The sequence below is a fragment of the Anopheles bellator genome, chromosome 1, assembly GCF_943735745.2.
Source record: "Anopheles bellator chromosome 1, idAnoBellAS_SP24_06.2, whole genome shotgun sequence".
NCBI lineage: Eukaryota > Metazoa > Arthropoda > Insecta > Diptera > Culicidae > Anopheles > Anopheles bellator.
In genome coordinates, this window is record NC_071285.1 from 21575459 (window position 1) to 21590084 (window position 14626).

At 50.6% G+C, this 14626-nt stretch overlaps 2 protein-coding genes across 2 annotated transcripts; both read right to left on the bottom strand.

The window, feature by feature from the left end:
• Positions 1–658, bottom strand: LOC131216714 (transmembrane protein 234 homolog). Its single transcript, XM_058211271.1, has 3 exons — positions 458–658; positions 230–389; positions 1–143 (listed from the first exon to the last, which is right to left on the bottom strand). The coding sequence occupies exons 1-3, from the start codon at positions 656–658 to the stop codon at positions 76–78; spliced, it is 429 nt and encodes a 142-aa protein (XP_058067254.1). The 3' UTR covers positions 1–75.
• A 234-nt stretch (positions 659–892) lies between these two features.
• On the bottom strand, positions 893–13529 carry LOC131215211 (uncharacterized). Its single transcript, XM_058209599.1, has 8 exons — positions 13418–13529; positions 3318–5241; positions 3005–3239; positions 2484–2932; positions 2276–2411; positions 1949–2214; positions 1785–1876; positions 893–1715 (listed from the first exon to the last, which is right to left on the bottom strand). Exons 1-8 carry the CDS (start codon positions 13527–13529, stop codon positions 1225–1227), a joined length of 3705 nt encoding a protein of 1234 aa, XP_058065582.1. The 3' UTR covers positions 893–1224.
• Between the last annotated feature and the right edge of the window lie 1097 nt (positions 13530–14626).

Consider the following 14626-nt stretch of genomic DNA (forward strand, 5'->3'; position numbering starts at 1 on the left):
AATTGTGGCTGGAAAATCCAGTTTGTTAATGTTAAATTTTTGTTTTCCTTTTAAATTCCTACTACAAGCTACGTATCACAGTATCTTATCTAGGCTGCAGATGATGGTTCCCAGAATCACAAGCGTCATGCCCGCGTAGACTTCTGCAAAGCCAACAACAAAGCACAATGGTTCGCTTCAATAAGACTGCAGTGTCGCCGGTATTACTGTAGCAGATGAAGGTACTTACTCCAGCCGGACTGCCGTTCCCCAAGAAGCCTTGCCGTGATGGCGGTAATCACGAACGTTAACGAGTTCGCCATCGGCACGGTGAGCGATAGCTCTGTCCGCTGAAGGGTGAGCACGTACACAACACTGCCAAGTTGGTTCACAATCAGCGGCAAAATGTACTGCAATGATTCAAAGGGAGTAAGGAAATTAAGGGTAACCCACAAACAAATCGCCAATCGGCCCGTACCTGCCAGCGTGTGATAAGGAATCGTATTTCCAACCAAACTTGACCTATCCTCGATTTCGCTTTCAGTTCGTTGTACCCGTTGCTGCCTCGTTTAATGAACGGATTGGTAGCGCCCCACATCACAGCGACCAGCAGTATGCTTAATATCGAGAGCATATCTACTACCGGCCTGATTTCGGTTACTTTTTCTGGCGAATTCATTATTTTGAAGAAAAAATTTACACTTGTTTGGGTTGAATTTCCCCGAATCAAAACAATAACAAAGCCCAATGACAGCTGCAGGGTTCAACCGCACGCTCGGATGGCTGCGTACGTTGTGGAAGCATTCAAAATGGACGTTGTGCACAATTTTGCAGATATTTTGGTTTCTTTCGGGAAGCGACTTCTTTCGAAATCAAACACCGATATCAACGCAGGCTAATTTTTTGCGGGTCACGCTATACATATGTCTTTATTAGATTATTAGAAACCTGAACGAAATAAAATAAAAAAGGAAAGGAAAACTTTATCCATATCCATCGGGTACGCTTCGCTAAGGGGTCAGTCGTAAGTGGGGCGCGAAAACCAATATCTAGTTAGACTTTGCTTGCTTAAGTGCTGTTAAACGGGGCACCGTGCGGGAGTTGAAGATAGCGGAACACGAGGGAACCGGCCTGCTCTACGTCGTACTGGTTACATCAAACTTCTTTTCCTTTTTTATGTTTCCGTTATCCTCCAGTACGCCGTAACAGTGAAACAATTTATATTCGCCTCCGTCGAGTGCGCGACTATCGGTACTTGAGGGTTGAGCCATCGCGGCCGCCGGTGCGCGATGGGTAGTGGGCGATCGAGTCCTTCACGCGTCGCGAGCTAGGCAACGTGGTCGACGAGTACGGTGTGGTGGCCACCGATGCACCACCGATCGACCTACGTTGCTCCGAGGCGACGCTGGAGCGTCCCGCCGACTGCTCGAACGCCGAACTCTTGTCTGAGTCCGGGTCGTCCCGGGCCGACTGACGGCGATCGCGATTCGAGCGGCTCAGCGTCCCCGGGCGTGGCAGCGTTGAGATCGGTTTCGTCTGCTGCTCCTTGTGGTAGTCGATCTCGTAGCCCTCGCGGATGTTCTTCGGCTTCCAGGGCGCCAGCACCGAGATGGAGCGGGACACGGTGCGCGTCATCGGCTGCACCTTCTTCGACGAGGCAACCGACTGGTTGAGGGACTCGCGGGAATACGCCCGCCGGCGGGCGTTCGCGATCTGCGGATGTGGAATATCTCCAACTGGGGTCGGAAAAACCGGACACGTTAGAATGTGGCCCACCCGTCAAGAGCACCCCGGGGCACACTTACCAGTAGTGGCGTGCAGAAAGACTACGCTGCGCTGACTTTGCTGACTAGATTCTCCCTCCGTTCCCGAGCTGTCCAAAATTCGATCGATGTCCCTGCGGTCGAGAAAAAGGGGGTGATCCTGAGTGACTGCTAGGAGTGAGGGACCAGCCCAGACGCTGTTTTACCTGTTCAAACTGTCCCGCCGTTCGAAGGTGCGTGCAGGTTTCGGTGGCCCCACCGGGGGCTTCTTGTGCTCGCTGGTCCGGCTTCGACCCGTGCCGTGACGCATCGGTGTCTGGGATCGCGGTCGGTCGGTATCCACCACATCGATGCTCGTCTCACGAGATCGGTGGTGTGTCCGGTTCCGGGACATACTCCGCTCCTGCCGGCTGTACGAGGTTGACGGTGGCGGCGATGGCGATCTCGTGCGAATCAGAGTGCTGGAGTGGCCCTGCGAACGACATGGAGGAGATTAGCTAGAGGCCGTTTGTAAACCCTGGTCCCGAACTTACCCGCAGATTCAGTTCATCCTCTTCGTCCAGGTTGTGCAACGAGGACGAGCGGTTCCGGGCAGCTTCGCGCATCTTGGGCGCCGCGTCCAGATCGTGGGCACTGCGATACTTCTTGTCCGTTTTCGAAAGATTACTCCTGTGAAAGACACAAACACTGTTAGGCTGGCCACACTGGACAACTCCTGGACCTGGGACTCCTGGGACCTACCGTGCCGATCGGTAGGACGGCTGCTCGGCGTACTCGGTGTCGGTGTCACCGAAGAAGCGCAAACTCTTCGTCTGCTTGGCCGGCGAAGGAAGCGTCTTCGTGTCCCCGTTCCCCACGTTCGTCTTCGAGCTCGACAGGAGCTTCTTGCGGGACAGCCGATCGAACGACTTGAACCACTCCGGTTTCGTGGACGGTGGTTTCTGCCCGTCCGGCGTCGCACTGTTGGCCATCGACACTTTGGAGCTCCGGGAGAACGAAAGGGACCGCTTGGCGGACGACGGGCTGGACTTGGGCGTCGAGAGGCGCCTCCGGGTGGCGATGTCCGGAACGCGCGACGGATCACTGTCCGAGCGCAGACTTCCGGAGCGTGACCCGGAACCCGGCTCCCGCTTGTCGTCCGTGCCCAGTCGTGTCAACTTCTTGCGGGTCGAGCTGACGAACTGCTTCACCTGTTTACGAGTTGGATACGAGTTGGACGATTAAGAACTGAGCGGAGGAACTTCCCCAAAAACCTTACGTACCTTGGCCAGACTGCCCGTCTTCTTCTCGGTCTTCAGCTTCGCGGAGTCGCGGGTGTAGCTGCGGCTGGTTGAAATGTCATCCAAACGTGGATCGTACCTCGATCCATCGTCGATGCTTCGCTCCCGGTACGCGTACGTCCGCCGGGGCTTGCGCATGCAGCTGTTCGTGTGGGTGCGCTCCATGCGCAGGAAGTCCTCGCAGGCGCCAACGTTCTCCGTCAGCGTAAACCTGTTCCTGCGGACGGGGCATCTCTCTAGCGTTAGTCTGAACTCCAAGTCTCCCCCAGGAAACAACCCCCCCCACGGGACTTACCCCACCATGAACTCCTGGTTGAACGAGTCCTTCCGGAAGTCGTTCTCAATCCCGGAGTCACCCTTGTCGGTGACGTGCCTGACTCCGGTCTGCTGCTGCTCCGGCACCACCCGGTTGTAGCGCTTAAGCTCGGTCCGCCCGGCCGAGCCGTCACGATCGTAGATCGTCCTCGACGTGCTGACCGCTTCCACCGCCTCGCCCGGGTACTTGCGCCGCTCGACGTACTCCTCCGACACCGGCTTCCCGTCCCGGTTGACGACCGTCTTCGTGACGTGGGTTTCCACATACCCGCCAGCCGTCGGCGAGTTCTTCGAGGACGACGATCGCGTGACTCTCAGGCCGTTCTGGGTGTCCACCTCCCGGAACGTCGGCGATAGAGTCCGGCGGGGTGACTCACGCTCCAGCAGCCGATCCACCGTGGTCCGGTAGTGTACTCCGCCGCTCCCAGCGCTGCCCGGGGTCAGCTGGATCGGTACGGGCCGTTCCGGTGACAACCGATCGAGCAGATCCCGGGAACCGATCCGCGACCGGATCCGGGACTCGAGGATCTCGCGGCGCTGGGCCAGCTCGTGGAACTCCGGCAGGTGCTCCTTGCCGTCGGCCTGACCGCGGTAGTGCATCGTGTAGCTACTGGTCGTGTAGCTGCCCCGCTCGCCGAACACCGGCGTCGAGCGGATGTGGGGCGTGATCAGGTGATCCTCGTCCGAGAACGTCTTCGGAGACGTACGCTCCTGTGGCGGCGATATGGCTGGCCCCGAGGTGCTGAGATAGGCCGAGGATTTGTAGCGCGGCGTTGGGGCGGCGTGCCCGTGGCGGCTATAGTCGATCCCGCCGAGCCCTTCGTCCTCGTCGCTGTTCGTGTGGCGCACGGTACGGAACAACGAGCGCGGCGAGTGATCCGCCTCGTCCAGCCGGTACTTGGGCAGTGGCGGACTGGGACGTTGCGTTGCATCCAGGAACCCGGTCGAGGGTCTTGCCATCTTGGCCGATTCCCGCTCGGAGGTAGTGTAGGTCCGACTGCCGATCGTCGTCGTCGTTGTGGGCTCGGAGTGCCGGGTGTAGGAGAAGCCCCCGCTGACGATCTGGGCCGGTGGGGGTGACGAGTGCCGCTCGCTGGACAACCGCCTCACGATACTCTCGACCGTGACGCCCTTCGTGAGGTGCGGCTTCTCCGGCGGTAGCTGCGAGCTGTGCAAGTTCCCCACGGACCGCGAGCCGGCTTCCATGCCGTGGTGCGTGAAGGAGTTGTTGGCCAGGGTCCTGCGCCCTGCACCCTGCGGTTCCTCGGACACGGCCCGAGCACGCTGCACGAACACGGTCAGTGGATCGACCTGCGGTCCGTTCTCCAATGGTGTGGCGGCCTCGATGATCGGTGTCAGTGGATCATGCTTTTTCCCGCCGATCGATCGCAATTCGCCCAGCTCCTGCGTGGCCCTGCGAGGCACCCGTACCCGTGCCCGACCTTGCGTCTGTGGTCTGACCGCGCCAGCCGAGCTACCGACGTCACTCTTGCTCCGGCCAAGGTTCGTAGTGGCGAGGCGTGGTGGTCGAGGTGGTGCGCTCAACGAATCATCCTGCGCCGGAGCGGCCGACTTCCGGCCGCCGAAAAGATTCAACAGACCTCCCTTCCCGGTGGCCGGTGGCTTCTTCGACGCGGCGTCACTCGACGAGCGGGACACTCGCTTCGGGTGGGATTTCGTGCGCGATGGAAGCGAGTTGAAACGATCGGAACCGAGGTCGGTCGCTGGACCCGAGGACTGTGGACTTCCGGCACTGTTGGAGCGCGCCCGACGATCGATCCGGTCGGCCTGGGCGAGCACAAACTCGGCCTCCTTGCGGAGCGCTTCCTGCGAGAGGTTCTCCGGGTGCTCCTTACGGACCGCGCCGTTCGGGGTCTGGACACGGGTCGGCTCGGTACGGGGGCCTGCAACCGGGAAGAACGATGGCCAGGACAGAGAGACGGGGCGGGACGGGAGAGAGAAAGAGGGAGAAAACGAAAGCAAACGGGGAACACGGTTTAGCAGTAGGCCAGTGTGTTAGGGATTATATGCGAAGAGAGGATGCGACTTGGACTTGTTCGTCTCGACGCCGTTCCACGGAAGAAGCTACCAAGCGCTGCCACTGAAGCCACTCATTGACACCGCTATACCAGGTCCTACAGACACCACCAATTCCACGCGGTCTGTAGGACCGCCATTTCCACAGAGAATTACAGTTACAGTATCAAAGATTAATTAGTTTCGTTGAGTTACCTACTACAGAGTTGGGCGCAGGGTCTACGTCATAATTAGTAATCGAAATGCCAGCCCAATACGTATCGGATCAGATTGTTATCAAGATCGTACCATTCGTAGAAGAAAACATGCTTAAGCTGAGAATATGAAGCCGATAACTTTGCAGACCGACCACGGGTGATCGAGAATTAATAAAGAACGAATATTGAGTAGATAAACTAAAGTTTTACGACTGTTAGTCTTCCTCTTCGTCCACGCCGAAGGACCCAGGAAACCCAGGCTTTTGGGCTACCTCCATTCACTGATTAAAACAAAAGTAATCATTTATTGCCGAATATTGGCCACAAAAAGGCCTGTGCAAACCCCAATATACGAGGCTCGTAGAGTAGAGTACATAGGTCAATGATCCCTGAAACTACCCTTTCTTATCTCAACATAAAAGAGTACTAGAGCCGTTGCCAATCTTGACCATCGTTTCGAAGTAAAATTTGTAATAATAAGCATAATGTAATTTGACCATAGCTTTTATTGACTCACGGGACTTCGTTACGAGCTTAGGATTCACTAACATAAGGTATTGCCTTGATCGTTATCGATTCTTAATATAGTCGACTTTTTAAGGAAGTTGGTGAACAAAATTTTGTTCACATCTAAACTTGCAGAATCCTTTCAATTTATTTATGTAGGGGTATTTATGTCATGCAATCCATGGTGATAACAAAACTATTGTGACTAAGCTTAAAATGTTCCTATAAGCTGCCTGGAGTACCGACATGACCATGGAGTTTCGATAGTTATAACAATGCGAAATAGTGAATGCACTACCTTATGAAGTATGGCAAGGATCCACTATCTCGAGCCATGATCGGTTTCAAATTTAGTCATCCAAATTGAATTCCCGAGCGAGTGTAGGACGCATGCAAGCAATTATCTACCAGCCAGGAATATTAATCTATTCCTCATCATACAACTCTATTTCTTCCACGGAGCTACGTCCAGCCATATTGGAATCTCTCTCCAGCTTGCGTTCGCAAAATATGACTGTCCTCAGCTCGCCTCTCTGTCCGTATACTTAGTGCTAAGATATTAATTCCTAGGACTCTTGTGCTCAGATGAACATCAGAGCCTCGAGCTGCTCTTTCGCACAAGTAAATTTGGAAACATGGCATTAAACATGGATTCCATGCAAAGACACACTATCAGCTGTTCTACCCATCGATACTTCGATATCCGATAAGAGGCGGTGCAAAATAGACAAATGTCCGACAAAATGCCCAAGTGATACAAACCACCGGCGGCAGGACTGATCTGATCTGATAACAATCTGAAGATCTGATAATGCCACAGACATTTATGTGGCAGACCCGTGACTTATCGACCGATGGACGGCGTACCGATCGGACGTTGCAGTTCATGTGCTTTTCGCTTCCACTCCGTCATGGACTCCACACTGTGCCGAACTGTGAAGGTCGTAATGGTATTAATTGGAATATAACATCGTTAATCAATGACCGTCCCGTTCGGTCGGGAAGACAAAAACGCAAACAACAATCCACCGAAGTTAGTCTAAGCCGCAGCTACAGACAATGCGGAAACTCCGGGTTCGATTTGGTTCCATTAATTACACATCCACAGTACTGCGGGCGTTGAATAAAACGCTGCACGCGGATCGCAGTCGGACACTTCCTAGAGTGCCCTACAAGCCATCGGCCGGTCGTCGTGGACGACCTTGCGACCGACCTGAGCCTGGTGCCTTTCACTGTGCCCGCAGCACGGGAACGGGAACTACGGCAGGAATGCCGAGATCTGTGGGGCCAAAAAACTCTTGGGCCGCGTGGATCGGGCTCTTGGCTCTCTTGAGAAGCGAGAAAACACAAATCCCTTCTTGTCCATCAAAGCGTCTGCGTCGCCGGGGAGGCCTGCGCATAAATTACGCCGAGCGCCTTTGCGTGATGTACAGCTTCTACTGCAGCGCTTCATGCCCCTATGCTGTGCTATTATGCAAATGTGCTACTCCCGTCGCAACCGCGATCGACCGACCCCGCATACAGTGCCCGCAGGTATCCTGGGGCTCGGGCTAACACGCAGCGCTAATGCTGCTTAATCCGCGGACAACCTTTCGCGGGGCACGGTCAATCAATGGCCCGAGCAACGCGAGCTGCGCGTTATGCTCCGGTGCCACCTGCCGTCGCCATCTTGGCCCGAGTACCGCGCCAAAGGCTGCCAAAGGCCGCGTGCACCCGTACGTACCCCACTCAGCACTTGACTCTAATTTACGAGCAGCGTGTGTTGGGTCGAAATTTGTAAACATCGTGTACCGGGTGCGTTCCGTTGGTGTCGCTGGTGGCGATCGATGGCCGCACACTACCTACCACTACTCCACGGTCTATTGTGCACGACGGGCGGATGTTGAAACGATTGTTTATTTGCCCACTTTACGCATTCGGGGCACAATCGAGCGGCGCGCCGCATTAGCGGGTTGCGTGAGCATCGATAAGGGTTGATTAGTTCTCCTGTGACACATGTTTGCCACAAACATGCGCGCACTCAGCAGGGTGCCAGGTGGCCTTAGAAATTATGGCGTCATAATCCAGGGGCACCGCTGAACGGTAGTGATCATGTGGGTAAGCTGTTACGATCGATGTCTTCGCTTCTCGCTTACACTGCTTCGCACTTAGGGATATGATATTCATTAAGAACGCTAGTTGAATTTTAAATTATGTAAAACAATATCAATCTTTTGTGCAAATAGACGAATGGAAAACATATGGTCGAATAATAATGGTGAGCCAAATCGGAACAGAACAGATAAAACAAAATATACATAAATATTGATGAATCAACTATAAAGCAAGATACATAAAAAGATAAACTAAATTGAAACACTTTATCGCTGTTAAAATAAAAAGCGAGACAAAACATAGATAAACTCAATACACAAACTACAAGATAAAATACGAAACAAATACTTTGAACGGTCTAACAAAGCAACTAACAACCAACTTTAAAACAAATGAACAAATGAACAAATGAAACAAAATATACATAAATCTGAATCTAGTGTAAATCAAGACTCAAAGATAAAACAATAAATTAAATTGAATCAATTTACGTTGAAAAACTGAAACGCGATGCGAAACAGAGGCAACAATCCAATTACAAAATTAAATACAATAATAAAATATAATAAGATAAGATAACGAAAACAGAAGATAAAGGATAAAGGAAATCAAACAATCTGTAAAAACTGCTCTTCGTCACGAATGAGTACATTTACACCGCATGGCTCGCCTGATCGTTTGCAGTCAGCTGCAACGGCTGGCGTAAGTGCAAGTACCTCCACCAATACGATCATCACCTAGACATCACGTCCGTAACCTGACTCACTGGGTACGGAATTACCTCCGACCAAGGTTACCGAAGGTCTTCACGGCACGCCACCGAAAGGGCAAACCCTTTCGAGTGCCCTAGACCTTCCAGACCTTCCAGACCTCTACTCCCCGAAAAACGGAACCCGTGTGCCCTCGATGCTCGGCGTGGCCACTGTAATTTGCAACTGACAGGTACAAATGGAATCGGTGCGGCACTGATTGCAACTTTGTTGCGGCGGCGGCGGCGGCGGCTGCGTCGGCCTTCGATCGTGCCTCTTCCTGTGACAGGTTGGTGAGCAGCCCCGCCGGTGACCGTGACGCCGGTACCGCCCATTATGCCCAACGGCCCAGAGGTTCCTGGGGATGCAGAGGGGTGCGTGTGTGACAAAATGAAACCCCCTGTCCTGCCTAGTCCTGCCTGGTCTAGTCAGGGCAGAAGCGTAATGGACTGTCAGGACAGCAACTAATGGGACCGGCCGTGCGGGGATCAGTTAATAATCTCACGGCTACGGGGGAACAAGGGCCAATTGGAGTGCCTATTACAATATTTCTGGATGAATAAGTGCGGACGCGGTTTGCGTAATCCGTGGTTACGTCTCCCGAGTCGAGCGTTCCTGGAACCGCAGAGGATCCCATTGCTGGGCACTTGAGCTCTGTCGGGTCTAATCTTGAGGCCGATCTTCGGTGCCGACTCGTACCACTTGGGTCTTCTACGTCATCCTTAGACGATGGCTACGCGGCGCGGCCAGGAATGAAGCCGTTTGCTGAACTGTGGGTTGGAACCACCACCAAAAAGGTCACCGGAAACACATGTTTGATGTTGTTTGTGCTTCTTGAAGTGTTGGACTGTGACCGCGACACGACGACGATCTGTGTCCGCATCGCTTATGATAATTAAATCGTTCACCGTCGTCACTGGCCCAGGTGGAGTACCCTTGACTGTGACTCGACTCGATAGACCCCACGCACGTGTCGTGGGAGAAAAGCCCTAGCTTTCGAAAGTAGGCGGCACGTACGGTGACAACACAGCTCGGCCGCGCGGGCTTCCGTTTCCGTTCGCGAGCATCAACGCCGAAGTCGGCCATCTAGAACATGGGCAGGAAAAAACGTGGTGTAGGTTGAACCATCATCGCCGGTTGTGTTTGATAATCGAATTAATCGAATCGGTCAAGGGCAAACAGACTGACTTAATTTTCGATTCAGTGCACAGGGAAGCCCAGATGAGCAGATGTTGTAGAGAGGAAGCTCTGTTAGAAGGTGGGCGCCCGATGGCCATGTTCTTCGAATCGAGTGCGTAGGATTACCGCTATTAACGGCACAATAAAGCTTCATTTTAAATGAAAAGGTTAAACATCCTTGCGGAGTACGCCATGCGAGTTCTGTTTCGGTAATTGCCCTGTTGTCAGAAACCGAAGTGCCATGGAGGAAGCATAGCCTCTTTTCCAACTCTAACTCTGAGTTGGCCCGCTGGACACGTTCATGAACAGCACAATGAATTCACAGAAAAGCCAAAAACACGAACCAAACGTTGATTTATGCCATGTTTAGATGATGAAGTTCTAGCTAGATTTTCTGTCTATTGTTATGGTGAATTCTTAGGGCTACAGGGCGACAGGGCTATTTCTTAGTTTCAAAAACGAACTTTAGGAAAGACATGAACATTTTTAAAAGAATATGAAATATATTTTCAAATTTTTTAATGACATGTTTTTTGTGCTTTGCCATTATGCGTGAAACATAATATCGTTCAGATATTGCCGCCTCAGGATCTATGGCAACAGGATCTTCGGTTGTTACCTCGGCCATAACTTGGCAAATGTTAGTTTTCGAATGCTCCAAAGTTGCAGGCTTGTCAGGCTTGTGTTGTCATCTTGCGGTATTGGTCGGAATGGTCCTTCCTTCGTTTTGTGGTTTTCGAAAAATGTGGTCCTACGACGCTGCTAGCCCATAATGTGCACCACACAGTCTTTTCTGGATATAACGGCCCCAGGTGAGGCCATGATCTTTTTTTTTTAATTTTTGCCATAAGAGGCTTGTTTACTTAGCCACCAAGAGAAACATGTGCCTCGTCGACGAAAAAAAGATAACAAATGTTTCGGCCTCTTGGTTTTGTAATAAGTTTAAACACTTTTAACACGTTGTTTTGTTGTTAAACAACCCATTTTCAAAAAAAGCAGACACTAAACTAACAGTTTGGCACCTGGATTGAAAGATATATTGTAAAACTGGAAAATGCCAGCCCTGTGATTTCGTAACGTGATAAAATGAATAACCCTACCACAAGATACGTAGCAGTAGCTTGTGTAGTGGCAAAAATACATTATGACATTAAAGTATCCGGAAAGTTGTGATTTAAAAAAATGCTTTATTCGATTTTCGATTATTTTGTGGTGTTAGATTGCTACACACGTCAGTAGATGGTGAATGTAGACTAATGGTGAAAAGTTCAGCCATTTTAAATTATCACTTAATCTTTCACAGCTGTTTTACTGTGCTCGTGCTTTGGCCCATCGGCGATTTTTTTCTCTTCCAAAAAATGGATGGCAAGAAATCTATATCCAATTTTGTGTAGAAAACGAAATTAAGAGCGCGGACGCATTCAAAATGTTGACTGTGTCTAATAGTGAAGCTATTAAGATCAAAAACAGTGCTTATCAGTGGTTCAAAATTTTTTCAGAGGGCCGAGAAGATGAAAACGTCGAAAAGCAAAGTTTGGGCGAATGTGAACAGTTTCGCTTACAGTTTTCTTCAATTACAGGGTCGTGGTGCCACATGAGTTGTTGCCGATGGATAGAACGGCCAATAACGAATATTACTTGCAAGTTATGCGCAATTTGTGCGAAGCAATCCGCCACATACGCGAAATCCAAAAATTAAACCCAAATGTCGTGAAATTTTTTGAACATACCACGTGCATACGAAGTTTAAGATCGTTGCTTGTGTGCGAATTTTCCGCCAAAAACTACAAACTAATGATACCAAAGCCACCGTATTGCCCAAATCTGGCCCCTATGGCTTTCTCTTGTTTTTTAAACTCAAATTACCGCTTGGTGGTCAATTTATTTAGGAGAGGGCAGAAATCGCCGATGAGACGAAACTCTTTCACACAAAAAAGCTGTAAAAAATTAACTGAGCTTTAAAAATTGCCGAAATTTTCAACATAAGTGAGTGACATATGTAGCAACATTACGCAACAAAAAAATCGAAAATCAAATAAAGCATTTTTTTAAATCACAAATTGCCGGTACTTATTTAACAAAATGTATATGGTCCATTTGACCAACATTTGTTTTTCGTGAAAAAAAATCTTGAATTAAGCTTTGAAATCAATGTTTAAGCATCGAAAAATATTAAGTCGATTAAAAAAATATCTTTCGTGAAGTACCCTGTATAAAAGGGCAGATAAACGGAAAATGAGATTATTTTGAAAGTTGGGCGCCGGCTTGGCCGATTCATGTGGACATGACTTATGTGGTTACCTCAACGACAAACTTGAGAAAATCTGAATACTGATCGATCGCCCAGTTCTTATCATTTATAGAACTTCACCATTTCTCCAACCTAATGACCACCACATTACGGTGGCTGTGTCCCACTGTCCCACCGGAATCATCCAGCCGCCCGCCCGTTCTGCGAAAGTGTGCCGAAAACAGCACAAACCCGCTAGGCGCCCACACGTGCTGGAGATCTCCTGCGCCTTGCGCTGGACCAGACAAAGTAGCTGCGCCCGGCGGTCACACGTGTGTAGGTGCGCCACCCCCCGAATGGGGCGCGTAGGCGATGACGCCACCGGACGCGTAACCTCCGAAGCATCTCTCCGAATCGAACAAGGAAACGGACTCATCCCGGACGGGGTTCTGGCGTTGGCCGTGCGTAGGCGCCACGGTCTGTGCTCTCGTTTTGTCCGGATCACGGTCAACCCATGGCCGGCCGGAATAGAACCACCGCCATCTATTCTAACTGGCCGTGCCGAGTGCGTAGGGTGCGGACAGTTGGTCCATGGGACCGGTTCCGTACGTACGACCCGAAACGCCCTGCAGCTATCACGCGCAGGTGTGACATTTCGTTGCGCACTTCCGCTATCGACCACTCCGGACCAGACCAGGGCAGGTTACAACGTACAGGGTAAGTGTGTTATCGTGTTGGTTACGTTGTGCCTGAAGTGTGGGCACATTGTGTTAGATCTGACTGTCGGCGACTCGGCGGCAGCAGACATGGATTACGGTGCCAATTAGTAGGTCGCTGGGTGCGGGAACGGCGACGCCATTCCAGATGCGCCGCGGTGTGTTACTCAACTCCTGGCACTTCCTGGCCTATACCGATTGTGTTATCACCTCGTTCCAATGACCCCAAAGTTAACACACACTGACAGAGAGCAAAAAGCACGCGTTTTAGTTTGAAGTACACACATCACGGGGGTGCGGACGTAGACGAACAAGATACAGAGCGATAGCTGACAGGAGCTGAGGCAAAGAAGAGGTCACAGGGCACTAACCGATACGCTTCACATGGACGTCTCGGTTGAAGGAGACACGGGGTCCGCTCGCCGAGCCATTACCGGCCGCGGTTACTGTGGCCGGCTCACCATCGGCGGCCGCCGTCGACATCTCGGCCCAAGACTCTCTCGAAGACGGCGCTATCGCTGTCGGGTGTAAGTATCGGGACCACCGCCGGTCATTGTCACCGGTGCACCGGGACACACGGGACACCGATCGAACCGATTGCGTCACCCGCGACTCGCGCGATCGCGCCCAACGATCTACCTAAACCCTTAGCGCTAGTTCATAAGTTCACTGCGTGCGAAAGAAAAATAGAGAGAGTGAGAGAGACAGAGGAAAAAAGGCGAAAAGAAATAGAACAAACGAACATCAGACACATGGGGTGCGTGTGAGCGAGAGAGAAAGAAAGAGAGAGAGAGGGAGAGAGAGAGAAAGAGAGAGAGAGACATGAAGCAAATATTATTGAAGTGCAAAAGTATGAACTCGATCAAAGGCCATGCACTGTGCCATACGCGGGCATTAATTAATTGTCAAATGATTGTATAACAAGACCCGAAACATTGGGTCAATTCGTCAAATCTTCTCCCTACGAAAAGAAAAGCTTCTAGTAATAAAACTTAAAGAAAAACACAACAACTATGGCTAAAATGATGGAAAACAAACCTAACAACAATCAAGTAACAGCAATAAAAGAATAAAATAGGGACTTGGTTTGGACAAATCAAAACAAAAACATAAAAACTACAAAAGAATTGAGAAAATAATTCAAACTACCTGAACTAAACTGTTGTTAATTACGAAACTCATACGAGGCAACGTCAACTAGAAACGAAAGTGTTAACTAGAACGTTAAACATTGGTGTAATACCGAATGGGGAAGTAAAGTAAATAAAATAACAAGTATAATACAGATTACCCTTTGAATCGGGCTAGAAACTTTACCACGAAATAAGCAAAAAGTACAGAAGCTATTTACAAAACTTGTTAAAACAGACTTGCAGCAATGCGCCTATAACTTACATGCAAATTAGCAAACTGTCTGAGAGAAAGCATTCAGTGCTTGGTAATCCATTCTAGAAGAATTTGGGTAAATGATAAAAGAGAAATTGCTCAAAAATGAAATGCGAATCGAAAAGATCAAGGCCTCGTCATTCGCTTATGACTATGACGCTTATGACTGAATGGAATGGATTACGGTTACGGTG

Coding starts and splice junctions, on each gene's coding strand:
- LOC131215211 (XM_058209599.1), bottom strand. CDS start 13,529: ATGTCGACGGCGGCCGCCGATGGTGAGCCGGCCACAGTAACCGCGGCC. Junction 3,240..3,317: donor AACCAGGAGTTCATGGTGGG/GTAAGTCCCGTG, acceptor CCCCGTCCGCAG/GAACAGGTTTACGCTGACGG. Junction 1,877..1,948: donor CGGCGGGACAGTTTGAACAG/GTAAAACAGCGT, acceptor TCTCGACCGCAG/GGACATCGATCGAATTTTGG.
- LOC131216714 (XM_058211271.1), bottom strand. CDS start 658: ATGAATTCGCCAGAAAAAGTAACCGAAATCAGGCCGGTAGTAGATATG. Junction 390..457: donor TCCTTATCACACGCTGGCAG/GTACGGGCCGAT, acceptor GAATCATTGCAG/TACATTTTGCCGCTGATTGT. Junction 144..229: donor GGAACGGCAGTCCGGCTGGA/GTAAGTACCTTC, acceptor TTGGCTTTGCAG/AAGTCTACGCGGGCATGACG.